Source organism: Apium graveolens, chromosome 4 (genome assembly GCF_009905375.1).
Source record: "Apium graveolens cultivar Ventura chromosome 4, ASM990537v1, whole genome shotgun sequence".
NCBI lineage: Eukaryota > Viridiplantae > Streptophyta > Magnoliopsida > Apiales > Apiaceae > Apium > Apium graveolens.
In genome coordinates, this window is record NC_133650.1 from 300,120,905 (window position 1) to 300,142,160 (window position 21,256).

Consider the following 21,256-nt stretch of genomic DNA (forward strand, 5'->3'; position numbering starts at 1 on the left):
GTTTGAAGCTAAGCATTTATTTGGATTCATCATATTCTTGTTCATATTAAAATTATAACATACTTTAATTCTCTTTATTCATGTAGCCGAACTGAAGGATCCTCAAAACATGAAGTCTGCCGATTATAGGTTTCCACAGATTACAACTAAACCGCCAAACAAAATCTGGTAGCACTAAAGTATTGATGAATGTGCCATTATTACATATCCATATGACAGCAGCATTTATTAGCTTCTTTGGTGTATACTGAGTCTTCTAATCTCGTGGACGTCCAAGTCCGCCGAGAAAGTGAGGAACACATTTTCAGATAAGATGCTCTGAGAAGAAAAGTGAAGATACATAGCGCTCATAACCGTCCATATGTTGAAAGCAACTCCCTCAATTTCTGTGCCTCATTACTCAATTTGTCAAAGCTCTTTGTAGTAGGCATCCTCCAACCCCAGTTTCCAAACTACATCCACCACAAATAGGTTTCCAAGTATTCATTAGTGTTAAAAAAATCATTTATTCCACTACTCGTGAAATTTCCCTTTAAGCAATGTGCAACAAGATATCATACTTGACTTGTCCACTATTTACATATAATTTGGCAATGGATTATAAAATTACAATTCCAAGACTCCAGGTTTTTGCCACATCATCTTGCAATCAATATTCTAAAAAACGCTACGCTTAGCTAGGCTGCAGTTAAGTAAAGTACAAGTGTTGATTAATTAGGCGGGATTTAGACGCCTAGGCAGATTCTTATGTCATATTTAAATATAACCTTAGTAGAAAAATATATTTAAAACCATGTAAATGATCATATACATTGCAAATGATCATGCAATTTTTTTGCCAAGAGGCTCCTAAGTTAAAATTTGAGGAGTGTGAGTAAAAGTGGCGCTCCCAGAGGTTAGTGCCTTCTCAAATCACTGGGAATAAATTTGTAAGGAGTCTCCTCCCTCTCCTACGTTATACTTTCTTTAAAACTATTAAAAGTACTCTCTAACTCTCTCCTTTCTATATTGTACTTCTTTTGCTAAAAAGTACTTCAACAATAAAAAATCAAATAAGGAGAGAGTATTAGGAGTATCATTGAAGATAAAATCACATATCTATATCCCAAGTTACAAAGAGCCAGCATATTATGTTATATTTAATTAGTGGAATAAGATGTTCTCTCCTATACAGAGTATCAGTGCCACATACAGATTTCTTCATGTTGTAAGAACCATAGAACCAAAATGAGACTGATTACACATTCTGAATATACATTTCAGTTTCACAAAAGAGCTCCATTTTTAAATGAGCATATATCGAGCATGCAGTCTTTGTTTTTTTTCCGGTAACCCTAAGAACGAAAAGTAGATTGATGGAAATATGGTTGTGTCAAACAATGGTAACAATAAAAAACAGACTCTATATGATCTGTCTTATTTTGCAAGTGGGATACAGTTGTATAATGAAGCACAACTGTGCACATATCCCCGAGCATGTCAAATCATCATAGTAACTGAGGCTACCGAACTTGGGCCTATGTGATCTAAAAGAAAGCATCGAACCTAAGACGGGAAAATAATGGAACTTAAGACAAAAAAAATGTCCACTTTGACGTTACACATGAAGAAGAAATTCCTTTACCTGAGTAGCTGGAATATTCATCCTAGCAGAACTTCCAAGCCCAAGGACGTCCTGCATAGGAATGATTGATATCCGAGCAACAGAAACAAGTGCCGCCTGTATCAATGCCCACGAGATATCATCTTCTTCGGAAATGGAAAGATACTTAAGTACCTGCAATTGCAATTATATTTACTAGAAAATGAGGAATTATGCAGTGATGTTAGGCATGCACAAAAGTAAAGCACTTGAACTTAATTCTTTTTCTTCTTTTTTTTGTAATATAATAGTCACCACTTTTTACTACAAAGAATCACTCACATTGGATTTTTCTTCTTGCTGCAAAAGATCCCACCAACCTCGAACCTGCAACATAAACAAGTATCAGATAGTAAGTTTATCTTTAGAATAAATTTAATTATTTAAAATGATAAAACATAAATATGAAACCACGACTTTGGGCAATTATTATTTCACCATGTTTGAGTTGAAATTTTTTTGGTAAAATATATTCAGCTTCAATCTAAATTTTGTAGTGCAAAAGTTCAAAATTTTTGTACCAGTTTTATCTAATCAATTTAAGTAGATGTAATAGTACAGTATAGCCTATCTTAAAATTACTTCTACCTAACTTCTGATATAGATGAGAAGGCATAGACAATGTACCGTGTCATTATCATGAGTCCCGGTGTAGACAACTTGATTGGGTTCGTGATTATGAGGCAAGTGAGGGTTTCTTGCATCACTTCCAAAACCTAACCACAAGGATGAATGCAAGAATTAGTATATACTTATTAAATGCTTTTTTAGCATGTAATGAATGATCTGTCCAAACCAGGCAAAAAGACTTTCGCTACCAAACTGTAGGACAGCCATTCCAGGCGCTCCAATTGACTTCCTAAGCTGAACTACATCCTCTGTGATGACTCCCTGACAAGCAAAAGCATATAACAAGGGCTGTAAGATCTGTTCATGTAACAGACATCAATGCTTACAATAAGAATGCGTGATTTTTTTTACGATAACAACATCAATTAAAAAGCATTTTAGGTAGCAAAGGCATACAATTAGAAAGTAACACCCCCTAAATGAACGTAAAAATTAAAGCAATACACATGAAGTATGAAAATGTTTATGTGAAGAGTTTGTCAGATGACCAGCTTCCCAAAAATCTTGAGGTGTTGGAAAAAGCAGTTATCCCACATCGATTGTGGATGAGCATATTGCTGAGAGGGAAATCCTCACCCTATTGAGAGGGGGCCAATAGCACTCGACGGCCTACATTATAATGATCTCTAGGTGGGATCCAAGTGGGCCAAGGGGAGCCCAGTTACATGGCAAAGGGGCTATTCTTGGCAGGTGCCAATCCTGAGCTGTGGACGGGATATTGTGTGGTTATTACATATCAGTTGTGAAAGGGTGATAATAAGGGTGAGGGAAGTCCTGTGTTTGAGAGAGGTACAATAGCACCGCAACATATGACTCAGTAATGAAAAAAGGTTTTACAATATTGAAGTAAAAAGTGTCTAGATCCAATTTCAAAGGCTTTACCAAATCTTCTGCTATTATATTTATCTGGCCAACATCTTTGAATATGGCATCAAACAAAGACTTTCCCGGTCCAACCTATTGGCAAAAGAAGCACATCAGAACTAATTCAGTGGCATGTGTAGAATTTAAATTTTAATAATTTCTTCCAAAAGGATAGTATCTGACCTTCCATTTTCCAACTGTCGCGATTTTCGCTTCTGCACATGTATGAGAATAATGGTTATTTTCCAGAGCTATAACAATCATTTAGCTGATCAGTACAAGTTAGATAGGGCCTAACCAGAAGGAACCGCCCAAAAACCAGCAAATCCTCTAAAATGATCTATCCGGAATTCATCAAACAAATCCTGTGCACGTCTCAAACGGTGAATCCACCAGGAAAATCCGTCTTTCTCCATGGATTCCCAATCATATAATGGGCTTTCATTATAAATAAAAATATAGTAGTAAGGGAAATTAATAGATTAAAAAAAATGATCGGAGAAAACAACAATCCTAATAAATAATTGTTTTTAATATTTATACAAATATTTGCAATGTGATGATGATCTGATTTACAGCAAAATGGTAATTAGAGGACACATGTTTAACAGGTTACGGAAAGAAAAACATATAAGTTTCAGGTAATAAAGACACAATACATTACACAAAATCACAATAACATGTTAAAGTCTATATATCAGTTTGGTTATTAAAAGATGTAATAGGCTCCTTGCCCTCTTCACATTCATTCATCTGTATAAATAGTTACCAGCCTATTCACATTATGGATACAATATAATTGAATGCCTACAAATCTGCTAGATGATGATACTGATTCCCTAATTATAGGCTGAGAAATATACATCAAATATACATCAAATATATGCGTCTATTATACCCCCGCAGTCGAAGCGGGAGGAGAGCGGATGCTGAGACTGGATCTGAAGTCTTCGAATAGGACACGTGGAAGACCTTTAGTGAAGATGTCCGCAATTTGGTAGCGAGATGGGATGTGGAGAACTCTTACTTGACCCTGCTGTACTTGTTCTCGAACAAAGTGAATGTCAATTTCAATATGCTTTGTCCGTTGATGTTGAACTGGATTGTTGGACAGATATATCGCACTGACGTTGTCGCAATAGACTAACGTGGCCCGAGTGTGTGGATGATGTAGCTCCAGAAGTAAATTACGTAACCAACAAATCTCGGCTACAACATTTGCAACACCACGATATTCAGCTTCAGCACTAGAGCGAGAAACAGTGCTTTGGCGTTTAGAGGACCATGAGAGTAGATTATCACCATAATATATGCAGTACCCACTAGTGGACCGTCGGGTATCAGTGCATCCTGCCCAGTCGGCATCTGTGTATGCAAGCAAGGAAGGATCTCTGTGGTGGCCGAGTGTCAGGCCAAAAGACAGTGTGCCTTTGATATACCGAATAATCCTCTTCAAAGCGTTCCAATGAGATGTCCTGGGATCGTGCATGTGCATACAGATTTGCTGAACTGCATAGGTAATATCGGGCCGTGTGAAAGTCAGATACTGAAGCGCCCCTGCTAGACTACGGTACAGGGTGGGGTCGTGAAATGGGTCACCCGAATCTGCACTGAGTTTGGCATTTGCATCAACGGGAGTGGATACTGGATTGCAAGATTGCATCCTTGCTCGAGCAATAATTTCCGTGGCATAAGAGTGTTGAGAGAGAAACATTGTATCTTTCTGTCGCTCGACGGAGATGCCCAAAAAGAAACTGAGGGGGCCAAGGTCTTTCATGGCAAATTCACTTGCCAACTTAGCCATGAGTTGTTGTCTCAGAGCAGCAGAGGAGGTGACAAGAAGAATGTCATCGACATACAGTAGCAGATAAGCCGTGTGCCGACCTTGATGAAGAATAAATAAAGAAGCATCACACTTGCTGTGATGGAAACCCAAAGTTAAGACAAAGTCGGTGAAACGTTTGTACCAGGCCCGAGGTGCCTGTTTAAGGCCATAAAGAGCCTTTATAAGTAGGCAAACATAGTCAGGAAAGTTTTTGTTACGGAAACCCATGGGTTGATGCATGTAAACTGTCTCATATATATTTCCATGGAGGAACGCATTAGTGACATCCAGTTGGTGTACGGGCCATGACTTAGACAAAGCAATAGATAAAACTGTCCGAATTGTGGCTGGTTTAACCACTGGACTAAAAGTTTCCCCGCAGTCCACGCCAACTTGTTGTGATCGACCATCACACACCAGACAGGCTTTATATCGTTCCAGACTACCATCCGATTTAAACTTATGTTTAAAGAGCCACATGCTAGGTATGACTTTCATATTTGGTGTACGTGGTACTAACACCCAAGTTCCGTTTTTAATAAGTGCATTATACTCATTTGTCATGGCGGTGTACCATTCCGGTGTGGACAGGGCCTGGATCGGGGTTTTGGGAACGGGAATGATGGAAATGGTGTTTGCAGATTTGTTGAGGTTTAGGTTGTTTCTTTGTTTGGTAATTCCACTCATGGATCGAGTATGCATGGTGCGAGAGGGTGGTGGCGGTGGGTTTGTATGTGTAGTTTGGTTTGGAACAGAGGCTGTTGTGATATGTGGGTCGATTGTTGCTAAAGTACCAGAAGCAGGGTTGCTGATTGTGTCATTGGAACAGGTCTGTGAAGTAGGTGGTTGGGCGGGTGGAGCTCTGGGGCGGCGGTTGTAAGAAATTAGTGGCGGAGCGAGCTGTCTATTTGGTCTAGTAGGTAATGTAGGGGATGTTTGGTCGATTGTAGTTGAGTGTGTAGGGCTGGGTGGTGAGGGTTGGGGTTCTTGGTTTGCTGGCTGGGTAGGTACCGAAGATGAAATATGCTGCCAGTAGTGAGGAGATAGGGTGTGGGTGAGAAAATCATAGGAAGGTGTGGGTGTGAGCGTATGAGAGAATGGGAATGTTGTCTCATCAAACGCTACATGTCTAGAGATAATAATTTGTTTGGTTTGAAGATTGAAACATTTGTATCCTCGATGATTCGATGGGTAACCCAAAAACACACAAGGATGGGAGCGATGTTCTAGTTTATGAATTTTAGTGGATGGGGTGAGTGGGTAGCATAGACACCCAAAAACACGTAAGTGATCAAAGGAGGGTGTGCTGTTATACAAGAGCTCGGTAGGAGTGTTTTGTTTATTGGATTTGATTGGAAGAATATTTAGGAGGTAAGTGGCAGTGTCAAGGGCATGGTGCCAAAAAATGTTAGGTAGAGAGGCATGGGCTAGAAGAGTGCGCACCATGTTATTAATGGTGCGGATTTTTCGCTCCGCTTTCCCGTTTTGGGAAGATGTGTGAGGACAAGAAAGGCGGAATACCATTCCATTTTCAGTAAAAAAAATTTGGAAAGATGCATTGACGTACTCTTTTCCGTTATCACATTGGAAGGTTTTAATTGTTCGTTCAAATTGTGTTTTTATGTGTTGTGCAAAGTTGGAGAAAACTGAGAAAACTTGAGATTTCTTTGAGATGGGAAAAGTCCATAAGAAATTGGTAAGATCATCCAAAAACAAAATATAATATCTATGACCCTCTGAACTTACAATGGGAGATGTCCATAAATCGCTATAAATGATGTCAAAAGGTTGTGAAGTACAAGAGGTAGAAGTGTAAAAAGGTAATCTAATACTTTTGCCGAGAACACAAGATTGGCAAACACTATTCATAGATTTATTAAAGTCAATTGAACCAAAATTTTTTAAGGAATGCAAAGGAGATTGTCCCGGATGTCCAAGACGTTGGTGCCAGAGTTGTGAAGAAATAGCAGCAAAGGCCGAGGGTTGTGATGAGCCCGACCCGAGCACGAGAGGGTAAAGATCACCGCTGCTGTTGCACCGGAGGATAGGGGTCCGGGTCTTGTAATCCTTCACAAGAAAACCAAAAGGGTCAAATTCAACGGACACAGAGTTGTCAGTTGTAAATCTACGAACCGAGATTAAATTTTTAAGTAATTTAGGGGCGTAGAGCACATTTTTAAGGACAAAGGGTGGGAAGGGTTTGGGAAGATATTTTGTGCCTTGTCCAAGAACCGGTATGGAGTCACCATTTCCAACGACAATATTTTGTAAAGTGCAATTATTAAAGAAGGAATGAAAATCACCTTGCTCGTTTGTCATGGTGGTAGTTGCTCCGGTGTCCATGTAGAGAGTGGGATCGGGCTGTTGTAGAGACATGGTGTAGAGAGCTTGCTCGATATTTGTTGGAGTGTAAGCAGCCTGATATGCCTGATTTGGTCGGGAGCCAAGTAGACCTTGTGTGCTTTGTCGGGCCTGATTTGACCGGACTGAAGTGGTGGGGTACGGGCAAGGTGGACTGGGCCAACTGAACTGCTGAGCCTGTTGTGCATGAGGAACTGTTCGAGGTTGCTGCCAGGGCGAAGGCGGGTATGATTGCTGCCAGAAGGGACCCTGATTGTTGTAGAAGGAGAATCGTCCATGACCAGCAAAGTTACGTCCACGACCTCGACCTCTGAAGCGACCACGGCCCCTGCTGCGTTCGTAAGTAAAATCAGGCCGATTATCATACTGGGGCTGTCGTGATGTACCTGTTGCAAGGGTTGTCCCGGCGTTTTTAGAGGCGTGGAGTGCCTACTCCGCCTTCCGACTCTCAACTTGAACCAATTTCGAACGGGCGGTATAGAAAGAGGGGAGGGGCTCTTGTTGTTGAAGGATTGTGGCTATACCCTCATATTGCTCGTTCAACCCAGCAATTAGTTGCAATACCAACCTGTCATTATCTACCGGTGTATTGACGTTGGCAAGTTGGTCAGCCAACACTTTTAATTCTTGACAATATGCAGAAACGTTGGGAAATCCATCCAAACGGGTATTAGAGAACTTGTGAAGAAGATGAATGGCACGTGAACTTTTGTTGTCTTGAAAGATGTTTTGTATAGCAATCCAGGCAGCGTACGCAGTTGAATTAGGTTTGAGAATGGTGTGAAGGAGGTCGTTTGAGATCGTGCCATAAATCGTAGGGCAATGGCGTCCAGGCGATCCCACTCATCATCGGGTTTGGGTGGCTGTGATTCTTTGTTAGAGGGAGATGTGACTGGTTTGGGAGTATCAGGCATGGGGGAGAGGTGGTCATGGACCAAGAAGGCTCTGCAATGGATTTTAAACAACTCAGACCAGGAAGCATACTGGCCTGATTCCATTTCCAAGGTTATTGGGATAAAACTCTTTATATTGGACACTGTTGTAGCAGGGTGGAGTTGGTTTTTGGAAGTCATATCTTGGTGGTGAAAAGAAGAAGAAGAGTGGAAGGAGAGGAATTAGGTTAGAGGACTTTGCTCTGATACCATAAAAGAGGTAATAGGCTCCTTGCCCTCTTCACATTCATTCATCTGTATAAATAGTTACCAGCCTATTCACATTATGGATACAATATAATTGAATGCCTACAAATCTGCTAGATGATGATACTGATTCCCTAATTATAGGCTGAGAAATATACATCAAATATATGCGTCTATTAGTTATCTTTAACCCGGGATAAATAGTATTTGAATTATGTCATTCACATTCTTTACATTAAAACCATATATAAAAATGAGTATGATATAATGATAAATGGAGCCTGACCTAGGGATGACAATCGGGTCGGATCGGGTTGGGTATTGCAGAATCCATATCCAAACCCGAAAATTGTATCCATACTCGAACCCGAAATATACCCGAAAATGAATACCCGAACCCGATCCATCGGATTTCGGGTATACCCGAAGCCCAAAATTTTTTTGAATTGGATATTCATACCCGAACCCGAAACCCGAACCCCGAACCCGAAATCTGAAAATTTGTTTAATTATTGATGTTGCAAGTGTTTGGGATCGAACACACGACTCGTTGAGAAAGAGTTTTAACGTGTCATCATCAACCACTCCACCACATCATTAATTGTGTTATTATATGTATAGCTAATATATAAAAACTCAACTCAATTGATATCCAGTTTTTTAGATTTATTACTAAAAGATGTTTTGTTAACCTTATAAACTTAACACCCGTTTAAATGATTGAATAATTATATTTCATTAAACTTTATAATTAGTTAATTTTTAACATAAATATAAAAATATATGTTCAAAAAATTATATAATAATATGTATAATGTATATTATAATATATATATATTATAATATTATAATGTGTAATATATAAAATTCTAATATTATATATATATAATTAATATATAAATAATTATTCGAGTTTCTTTCGAATTCGAATACAGTTTCGGATTTCGGATCGGGTTTCGGATCGGTATACCTAATATCCAAATCGAAATCCAAAAATTTTCGGGTTTAAAAATTAAATCCATATCCAAATCCAACAAATCGGGTTCGGTAAATTCAAAATTTCGGATTTCAGATCGGGTATCCATCAGATCAGATTATTTTTCCATCCCTAGCCTGACCTTGTAAAATGAACTGAAATGTAGCCAAGTAAACTTGTTTAGGGATGGCAAACTAATCCGATCTGACGGATACCCGACCGGAAACCCGAAATTTTGGATATACCGAATCCGAAATTTTGGATTTGGATTTCAACGATACAGAACCGATACCCGATCTGGAATCCAAAACCTAATCCAAATCCGATTAAAACCCGACACATAAATAATATATTATATGTTATATTTTAATTTTAGATCTAAACATGTAATTTACATATTTTTATTGTATTATTCGAGTAGTAGGAGATTAATGTCAAGATTGTCACACTTATTTAGTAAATTATAACTCTTTATTTTAATATCAAATTTTATTATTTAAAATGTACTTTTCAAATATTTACAACAAAAAATCATTTGTGATGAAATACTTAATATTTTGTCTTTTAATGTGTTTGACTACTTATTAATTAATGTATTTTAATTTTAGCTAATATTCAAATGTAATTAATGGTGTTTGCATGTATAAATAATATAAAATTTGACTATATTTTTGTACTCTTGGATACCCGAAAAATACCCGATCCGATATGAAACTTGACGGATTTGGATAACTCCGAAAATATTTGGATTTGGATTTTACAATACCCGATCCGAACCCGACCCCTTGCCATCCCTAAACTTGTCAACTTCTACATGCGTAAAACTGCAATTTGAAAAATGCAAATTCATACACAATTTTTTTTTGATAAATTATATACCTGCCCCAGAGCTGACCAGTTTCACTGAAGGCATCAGGAGGTACACCACTAACTAGAAGCGGGAAACCTTTTTTGTTCTGTCAGACAAACAGTTACTAAACCCTCATTCTAGTCCATGTTATATTAACATATACAGATGAAAAAATAACAAATTCTTTTAAATACTGACCAGTGAAAACGATTTCTTGTTAGCCCAAACATCTGCGCTGTGATAACCTACATATATGGGCATGTCACCCATAATACTGATTCCTTTACCCCTTGCATAATCACAGACTTTTTTCCATTGTCGTTGAAATAAAAATTGTTGTGCAATGAATATATTTATCTGTAAATGTGAATTTGTCATTTCATGTCCATGAGTTCTAGAATTCAAATATGAGCTCTGTGACACACTCAAAGTTCACACAGATCTTACATAGTCCTTTCTGCTTTGGTAAACTTCTTCCAAGGCTGCGAGATGGCGATTCTTTAGAGGTTCAGGCCAATCATACCAACTCATGGTCTTGAAAGAGTCATCAATTGCAGCAAAAATTGCTGCATCCTCAAGCCAACCTACAAAATTATGAAATACATGGGTGGAATAATTTTAGAGAGATATGTGGATGGTTGCAGCAGCACAAAACTAATGTCGGAACCTAAGGCTAAAAGAATCATAAAATAATTACCTTCGTAAATGTAAACCACTAAAATTTGCATAATAATACAAGAACATATCAGCCTCGAAAAAAATTATTGCTGTCTACTTACATTTAGTAAAAACTATTCCAGTTCTTTATTATGTTCTAATTTGTAGAATGGTGAAGGAAACTCTTGGTTGCTTGAATTTGCTATCCTGATTTATCAACAGGGAGACTGATTAAAATAACTAATAGTTAAAAGGACAAACTCACTTAACAGACATATAAATACATATTTTGGTTAAGGACGGAGAAAGATTTTTGAATTAATTGCTTTGGCTAAAAAAGAAGGTGAATGTTTATATGAGTACCTATATTCTGGAGATTAGATGTATAAATTTAATAAAAATATTCCAACAATACTTTTCTTATAACCTTTTCACTAAAGTGGTCTAAGCGATCATTTATTTATAATGGTTACGTTTATTTTTAGTATTTTAAAAATGGAAAACCTAAACCAAAATGTGGACTATTTTTTTATCAAAACAGTTAAACTAAACTGCTTAAGAGGTCAAACTAAACTAAACTCTTAAATACAGTTCAGTTTGATTCAATTTAATGGCTTAAAAAGAACCTAATGATTCCTCAATCAGAATACATGAAAAAAAAATGAATGCCACATCAAGACTATTAGGCTTTCAAATGCAAACACACATTTCAGAACTCATACTTGAAGTAACGGTATTGACGTTTCTCTTCATCAGGCAACCCTTAAAAAATCTAAAAAGATATCTTACTGCTAATATTGGGGTCTTTACGGAATTCTTCAAGTTGAGTTTTAAGCTCTCCTTTACTCAAGGCGAGCCTCTCCGCAGCCTAAAAATATACCAAATCATCATGTAGGTCATGTAGATGAATGTATTTACACAGTCTTAATTAAGTCCATGTATGCTACATAATAGGGAGAAATAGTAAAATAACAGACCAAGCACACACTAGGCAATTATAAGCTAAAACTGCAAGATATAACTACAGTGTTGTTTGAGTTATTCATGTAGAGGCATCAGTAGCTGCCTGACTAAAGAACTAAATAATGAACCATAAACTAGAATCTAAATCCCAACGTACAGCAGCAAGTTGTATTTAATCTGTGCCAAAGCTAAGTAGGACAAAAGGGATAAAGGCAAAAGGTGCAACAAATTAAAAGATTAAACAGTCAAAGAAGCGCTAAGGTATATAAGGTACCAATAAATTAGGTTATTATATTACAACATAGGGAACTACGGAACTCACAGGAAGAGATGATGTCCCGATACTTGGAGACCGAAGTACATATGTAAATTACAGACTACTCTCTACTTTTTGTTTTTCAACAGCAGTGTTTAGGGAAAGACGAATAGGCTTGATATAAAATTATCTACTATGGCTATACAATGTATTTGGATGAAGATAAATAATACTTCCAAATTAATTTGTGTTGATAATCTCGTAATGCTGACTAACAGTAGCCTTCCAGCAATGTTCATAATACACTGTGGCTGGCCATAGTCTTAATCTTTTGTGGTGAAATTGTATGTACTATGTGCTTCCATAATGGGTTAAATCTAAATAAGCTTGTTGATCATATTAATGAGCATTTCAAAAAAAATAGTTTCACGTCTTAACTAACAGTAATGAATTGTGCATGCCCATTTGAACCGCATGAAATTTAACAAAGATAAAAGCAATACATGAAACTTCATAAATTTTTCTTTTCATTTTACCTTGGAAATTAAAGGATCCTTTATATCGGCGACAACAGAGTAATTTACACGATCCATTTCCCTGCAAGGATCCCAATTCATAACGAAGCACATATGTATTTCAGAAGTGATCTTAACACTTTCATTCCTTCAAAATTCATATATTATTAATTCTCACAATGGTTTTGGGAGCTCGTCCTGTGTAAGCAAGCCATCCTTTACAAGCTCTTCCAGAGAGATTAGAAGGGTGTTGCCACAATTTGCATCCTAAACAAAGCAACTAAAGAAAGTCATTATCAATGGAGTTTGTATCAGATTCTAAGCACTATACACCAGAGGTAATCCAGGAAGCAGGGCAGAGCCAACCTAGGCCATGTGTAGGTACATTCATTGTACTATATAGCTTGTCAACCACATTTCATAGTTTTCATATTTCAAGCTTAGCATTAAGGTGCCAACACACTAGCTCTCTATTTAGGAAAAAACAACTAGCTCTCAGGTCAAAGTCCAACAATAATTATGCAAAAACTGAAAGAAGTGAAGTTATAGTGATAATAATGGCGGATAATGAGTATATCTTTTAAAAAGAATATGAAGGGTCATAATGGAGTTTTGCATGTTTGACATAACAGAAACTTAGCGTGAGGTATTCTTAAATCTTAAACAAGTACATATTTTTATTTGTCTCTAATAAGATGAAAGCAGAGTATTCACACTCGATTAAATTCATATTTGTGGTTCCATTACAGGTAGGGTGTGATTAAGCAAAAAACATTGCATTTGCAAATGCATGATAAAAACAAAAAAATGACAAGAAAATGTAACCATTATATCTAGAAAAAAAATTAGAGTCCATATATATTTGTAGATTTACCATTAGACAATAAAATTTAGTGGAGTAATTTCCGATAGCAAACTCTCAAGATTTCCCAATATGTAAACCGGGTACCTTTGAGTACGCCAGAAGAAAACTTAGCATAAATATATTTGATAAAAATGAGATCCTAGGCCTGACAAAAAAAACGAGATCCTAGGCAATCTAAAAAAAAGTAATATGACCTGCCCAGAATAGGGGGAGCCCTCTTCATTGGCCCTCCTTCCCGGGGGTACAAGAGGTAGAACCTGCATCGACAATATACACCATCCTTAAATCAAACATAACTAAGAAGTAAGCAGTATCAACATAAAACTGTCAAATTTAGTCCGACATTATAAAATTAAAAAAGCGGCACAAATTAAGACCAAAAATTAAGACCAAAAGAAGGCAATGCTTAACATCTGTACTCACAGAATTCAATCAAAAAAACATGTGTAAACTAGTTGTTGGAAAATATGGGTATAAGTCCCATATTGGTAAGTCATATTTTGAGCATTATGACTAAAAGATGTGTGAGATATGATGATATTCTCTTAATAATGGAAATTATTATTTTCCATTAGAATTTGGCTCAAATATTATGGCATAAATTAATTTGATTTTGTTTCAGATTAATAGATATGGTGTATGTCTTGATATATTTAATCTGATTCTGTTTCAGATTATTTATGGAATAGAGTAGCTTGCAAGTATTACACCGATTTCATAATTAATGATATTTAATTATGGAAAAGAGTAGCGCACAAGTCTATCTACACCTATATAAACACCTCTAAGGCATTAGGGTTAGACACACCAAAAACATATTCGCCTTTAAACACAAAACTCTCTCTCTCTCTCTCGGTGATAGTTTCGTACCCGTTCAAGCTCGCTGAAGGTGCTCGTTATCCGTAACGCCGCCGCTACCTCGTTTTATCCTGGGAGGCTATCGACTCGCACATACGGTGAGAGGCGAAATAGCTTTAAGGAGACAGTTTCAACTGGACTCGAGGATCTCTCTTCTGTTTATATCTTTTCTTCCTCCGTTTGATTTCGTTTACTCACACACACATTTGTTTGATTATATGTATCAATCGCAGATTGTATTCACAATCTTAAAGCTATTTATTTTATACATCTGTGACTGATACATCTGTATCTGCTTGTTTTGATTGAGTAACAGATCGATGGAGAACCAAACTGTAAACGATCCGATGAACATGACGGCTGATCCCAACGCACAGATCACTGGATTCGATGGGGTTCACCAGCAGCCGATTAACCTTAACGCACGGATCGTACGATCTGATGGGGGTCAAACGCCTGTTGGACATGTGCCTTCGGGACATGTGCCTGTGGGACACACTGTCATTGGACAGTTTAGTGTTCCTCTTGGACAGATATCGGCAGGATTCACTCCTCCGATCATACCTGCGGTGCCTACTGGTGTGCATACACCTGTAGTACAGACGCACGTACCATCTGTTCCACCTGTGGTGCCTGCTGCACCTGTTATGCCAACTGTGCCTGCTGCACCTGTTATGCCAACTGTGCCTGCTGCACATGCTGAAAAACCTGAGAAGTTCAACGGAACGAACTTCAAACGTTGGCAACAAAAGATGCACTTTTATCTGACCACGTTGCATATGGATCGCTTCCTTAAGGAAGAACCACCGTTGCTCACTGCTGAGAGTAACATGCAGACTGTGTATGCTGCTGATGCTTGGAAGCACTCCGACTACATCTGTCGGAACTATGTGTTAAATTGTTTGTCTGACCCGTTGTATAACGTATACAGCGCGAAGCCAACAGCTAAGGTCTTATGGGAGTCACTCGACCATAAGTATAAAACCGAGGACGCTGGGGCAAAGAAGTGGATTGTTGGCCGCTTTCTTGATTATAAGATGGCAGACTCTAAGACTGTGGTCAGTCAGGTGCAGGAACTGCAGGTGATCATTCATGACATTCATGCTGAGGGAATGGTCATAAGTGAGTCTTTCCAAGTTGCTGCTGTTATTGAAAAGCTTCCACTTGGATGGAAAGATTTCAAGAACTACCTTAAGCACAAGCGAAAGGAGATGTCTATGGAGGATCTTATTGTTAGACTTCGTATTGAAGAAGACAACAGAGGGTCCGAGAAGAAAGTTAATGTTGCCACTGAGAAGGTAAACATGGTGGAGCATGCTCAAAGCTCCAAGCCCAAGAAGACTAATTCTAGTAAAGGGGCAAAGCTGGCACCCAAAGAAGGGATTTCGAAGTCGAAATTTCAGGGGAAGTGCTACAACTGTGATAAAGTTGGTCATAGGTCTTCTGACTGCAAGAAGCCCAAGAAGCCCAACAAGAAGAAAGAAGCAAACATGGTAGAGAATATCTCCAAGGATATGGGTGATATAGACCTCTGTGCTACGGTCTCTGAAGTGAACCTGGTCGGTTCTAATCCACGTGAATGGTGGATTGATACTGGTGCTACTAGGCATGTTTGCTCAGACAAGGCGATTTTCTCTAGCCTCAAAGCTTCTGATGCTGGTGAGAAGCTCTACATGGGGAATTCAGCAACTTCTACCATTGAGGGTGAAGGCACGGTGATCCTGAAGATGACCTCTGGGAAGAATCTGACTTTGAAGAATGTACTTTATGTGCCTGATATTCGCAAGAACCTTATGTCTGGTTCTCTGTTGAGTAAGCATGGCTTTCGCATTGTAATAGAGTCAGATAAAGTAATTTTGTCTAAGAGTGGTATGTTTGTAGGCAAGGGTTATTTAACCGATGGGCTTTTTAAGCTCAATGTAATGTCCGTTAAGGACGATAATGAAATGAAGAATTCTTCTGCTTACTTGCTTGAGTCTCCTAATTTATGGCATGCTAGATTAGGACATGTAAATTATGACACTTTACGACGTTTAAGTGCAAAAGAATACATACCTAAACTTACTATTGATTCAAAACATAAGTGTGAGACTTGTGTTGAGGCAAAATTAACGAGATCATCATTTAAACGTGTGGAAAGGAACACCAAAGTGCTAGACCTAATACATAGCGACATATGTGATTTAAAATTCGCTCCAACAAGAGGAGGAAACAAGTATTTTATTACATTCATCGATGATTGTACAAAATACTGCTATGTATATTTGTTGAAAAGCAAAGACGAAGCTATAGATAAATTTAAAATCTATAAGGAAGAAGTTGAGACACAACAGACTGAGAAAATCAAAGCGATACGAAGTGATCGTGGAGGTGAATATGTTGAACCATTTGGAGAATTTTGTTCACAACATGGTATAATCCATGAGGTCACTGCACCATACTCCCCTCAGTCAAATGGTGTGGCTGAAAGGAAGAATCGCACTCTGAAAGAAATGATGAATACGATGTTGTTAAGCTCTGGGCTTCCACAATCGATGTGGGGAGAAGCCATCTTAAGCGCAAATAATATTTTAAATATTACGATGCGCAAGAATAAGGATGTAAGTCCTTATGAAATGTGGAAGAAAAAGAAACCAAGTTACCAACACCTGAAAGTGTGGGGGTGCCTTGCAAAGGTACTGATCCCTACACCGAAGAAGGTGAAGATAGGTCCTAAGATTGTGGATTGTATTTTCATCGGATATCCTCCACATAATACTGCATATCGGTTTCTTGTTCATGAATCCAAGATTCCTGATATTCAAAAGAATACCATTATGGAATCAAGGAATGCCTCATTCTTTGAGACGATGTTTCCCTGTAATCCAGGAAACCAACAACCTACGACGTCTAAACGATCTCATGAGTCTGTAGATGACGATAATGAGAGTGACGAAAGTGAAGACGAAAATGTGGGGGTAGTGAGAAGGAGCAAAAGACGACGAACGGAGAAATCCTATGGGTCTGATTTTATTACCTATTTGCTCGAAGAAGGTGACCCAAAAACCTATAAGGAGGCGGTTAACTCACCTGATGGACCTATGTGGAAAGAGGCCATCAAGAATGAAGTCGATTCAATTATGCAAAATCATACTTGGGAATTAGTGGACTTGCCAACTGGTTGCAAACCATTAGGTAGCAAGTGGGTTTTCAAGAAGAAGTTGAAAACTGATGGCACTATTGATAAGTATAAGGCCAGACTTGTAATTAAAGGATACAAGCAACAAAAAGGCCTTGATTACTTTGATACATATTCTCCTGTAACGAGAATAACGTCCATAAGGATGATGTTTGCTATTGCTGCAATGCGTAATCTAACTGTACATCAAATGGATGTGAAAACAGTCTTCCTAAATGGGGACATAGATGAGGAAATCTATATGGAACAACCCGAAGGGTTTGTTGTCCCAGGACAAGAAAGGAAAGTTTGTAGATTGGTGAAATCATTGTATGGTTTGAAACAAGCGCCTATGAAATGGCATGAAAAATTTGATGAGTTCGTGCTGGCCAATGGCTTCAAAATCAATGAATGTGATAGCTGTGCCTATTACAAGGATAACGAGAACAGCTATGTCAAGGAGAATGACAATGGCTATGTCATGATGACGCTATATGTAGATGATCTACTTATTGCCGGAAGCAATGATAAAGTGATCAAATCTACCAAGGACATGTTGAACTCAAGATTCGACATGAAAGACATGGGACTAGCAAATGTAATTCTGGGAATTCAAATTTCTAGAACATCAGAGGGTCTCGCATTAAGTCAACCACATTATATTGACAAGATCCTTGAGAAGTTTCTTAAGGATGACTTTGAGAAAGCTAGGACACCTGTGGATATGACTTTGCACCTATCCAAGAACAAAGGTGTAGCTGTTTCCCAATTGGAATACTCGAGGATAATTGGTAGTCTGATGTACCTCATGAGCTGTACAAGACCAGACATTGCATACTCAATTAGCAAGTTGAGTAGGTTTACGAGTAATCCGGGAGCTGATCACTGGAAAGCGATCATAAGGGTACTAAGGTACTTGAGGGGAACTCGAGACTATGGACTGCACTATGGCAGATACCCAGCAGTATTAGAAGGATATACTGACGCAAATTGGATATCTAACAAGAAAGCACTTAAGTCTACGAGCGGCTATGTGTTTACATTAGCTGGAGCGGCAATATCATGGAAATCCTCAAAACAAACGGTGATCACTCATTCCACGATGGAAGCTGAGTTTGTGGCACTAGATAAATGCGCCGAAGAGGCTGAATATCTACGTCAGTTTCTGGAGGATATTCCAAGATGGCCAAAGCCTGTAACTGCAATAGGGATTCATTGTGATAGTCAATCCGCTATTGGCAGAGCGCAGAGCACGATGTATAATGGAAAGTCTCGTCATATACGACGACGACACAGTTCCATTATACAATTGATCTCAACCGGAATTATCACTATTGACTATATACCGTCAAAAGATAATATCGCGGATCCACTAACCAAAGGGTTATCAAGAGAAGTGGTTGAGAAATCATCGAGAGGGATGGGCCTTAAGCCTATTGCTTAACGGCATCATGGCGGACACCCAACCATTGCTGACTGGAGATCCCAAGAACTTGGTTCAATGGGACAACTAAATCATGATGACCAAATCACTGTGGGGGTAACCCCTGGCCTGTTCCTATGATGAGGAAACAGTGAGACCCGTAAGGTACGAGGTTAAGCTTTGAGCTTTTAATGATCTTTGATGAATACATGGAGCTCAGGAGTGAACGCATGGAATTCAGTTGAGTAAACGCGGGTTACTCTATAAGATAAAGATCACCTATGAGGGAGAGAAGTGGGGCCGCTTCAAAGGAGAATTGCGAGACACAATTCTTTAGAAACTTCTGCAGAACCAGGACGATGTTCCATGGCCAAAATGGACATACTCATGAGAGCTGAACGAGTCAGAAACGATATAGTGATAAGTATATCATCGTTTACACAAACGGTCGGACAGTTCAAGGACAAGCACGTCTACTGTCTACCAATAAAGTCGGTATGCTTACTCGAGCGAAGGTTCAAGGAGCATTCTCTACCTATCGTATGCTATATCTGATCGGAGAAATTATCACCAAGTCAAACTCCGTGTCTGTCTGTCTGGTGTGTGCTACTAAGATCACCAATCTCACCCATGTGGGGGATTGTTGGAAAATATGGATATAAGTCCCATATTGGTAAGTCATATTTTGAGCATTATGACCAAAAGATGTGTGAGATATGATGATATTCTCTTAATAATGGAAATTATTATTTTCCATTAGAATTTGGCTCAAATATTATGGCATAAATTAATTTGATTTTGTTTCAGATTAATTGATATGGTGTATGTCTTGATATATTTAATCTGATTCTGTTTCAGATTATTTATGGAATAGAGTAGCTTGCAAGTATTACACCGATTCCATAATTAATGATATTTAATTATGGAAAAGAGTAGCGCATAAGTCTATCTACACCTATATAAACACCTCTAAGGCGTTAGGGTTAGACACACCAAAAACATATTCGCCTTTAAACACAAAACTCTCTCTCTAGGTGATAGTTTCGTACCCGTTCAAGCTCGCTGAAGGTGCTCGTTATCCGTAACGCCGCCGCTACCTCGTTTTATCCTGGGAGGCTATCGACTCGCACATACGGTGCGAGGCGAAATAACTTTAAGGATACAGTTTCAACTGGACTCGAGGATCTCTCTTCTGTTTATATCTTTTCTTCCTCCGTTTGATTTCGTATACTCACGCACACATTTGTTTGATTATATGTATTAATCGCAGATTGTATTCACACTAGTAAGCATCAAGTAAAGTACTTATTTAATTCGGACTGTGCAATTATGATAACAGCAAACAGGGTACAGAAATAAATTACTAAAAATAAAGGCAGGTAATGAAAAAAAGGTGGATTAAAATTAAAACACAATGCAACAACATAAAACAACATGTGTCCGTAACAAAATGCATACCGGACCCAATAACCCGTAAATAACATATATATATATATAGTGAGGCCTGAAGCTGACCTGCCAAAGGGAGCAACCAGCAAGATGAAGCCAATCAATAAACCGAAAAGCCTCTTCACCAAGATCTCCAATGCCATAAGGACTTTGAAACGACGTCGGATGAAGAAGAATCCCAGCTCTTCGTCGCTGACTAGGATCACTTACCGGCAACCAATCGGCGTAGTCCTCCGGCAAGTTTTGGCCGACGGGAGGGAGAGTAGAAGTCAAGTTATTGTAATGCTGCGAAATTGTAGGGGCGCGTTTGGTACGAGCAACAGGGAAGTGAAATTTAGAGAAAGTGTTGGGGAAACTGACAAGAGGTGTACGAGGAAAGTTAGTTAAACAAAGTTGAACTGACATTGTTGAAGTAGTAACAAGATTTAGAACACAATTTGAGGTAATTGATGTAATGAATCAAAGACTTTAAAGCAGTTGAACTGGAGTTGGAGGATAGTGTTTGTTAGCGACGAGGAAGTGATGATGAACTTGCCGAAAAACCTCTGTAAATTATTACTTTGTTACATGAAAAATTATTAATTAATTGAAATATTAATATATCGATAAATTAACGAGAAAGTGAGGATGTACTTGCCGTAAAACCTCCGTAAATTATTACTTTGTAACATTAAAAATTATTAATTAATTGAAATATTAATATATCGATAAATTTTATTAATTTATCGATATATTAATAGTTTATAAATTTATTAAGATATATTATAATAAAATTATTATATTTTCAATTATATAAAAATAAAAATTTTAATATAATTATTATTAT

At 38.1% G+C, this 21,256-nt stretch overlaps 1 protein-coding gene across 1 annotated transcript; it reads right to left on the reverse strand.

The window, feature by feature from the left end:
* Positions 1-46: 46 nt before the first annotated feature.
* On the reverse strand, positions 47-20,980 carry LOC141721385 (4-alpha-glucanotransferase, chloroplastic/amyloplastic). Its single transcript, XM_074524305.1, has 16 exons — positions 20,497-20,980; positions 13,738-13,800; positions 12,857-12,945; positions 12,700-12,760; positions 11,734-11,812; positions 10,735-10,871; positions 10,486-10,644; positions 10,317-10,393; positions 3,435-3,574; positions 3,320-3,351; positions 3,155-3,229; positions 2,461-2,533; positions 2,270-2,358; positions 1,925-1,969; positions 1,625-1,777; positions 47-452 (listed from the first exon to the last, which is right to left on the reverse strand). The coding sequence occupies exons 1-16, from the start codon at positions 20,833-20,835 to the stop codon at positions 348-350; spliced, it is 1,716 nt and encodes a 571-aa protein (XP_074380406.1). The 5' UTR covers positions 20,836-20,980; the 3' UTR covers positions 47-347.
* Positions 20,981-21,256: the final 276 nt, after the last annotated feature.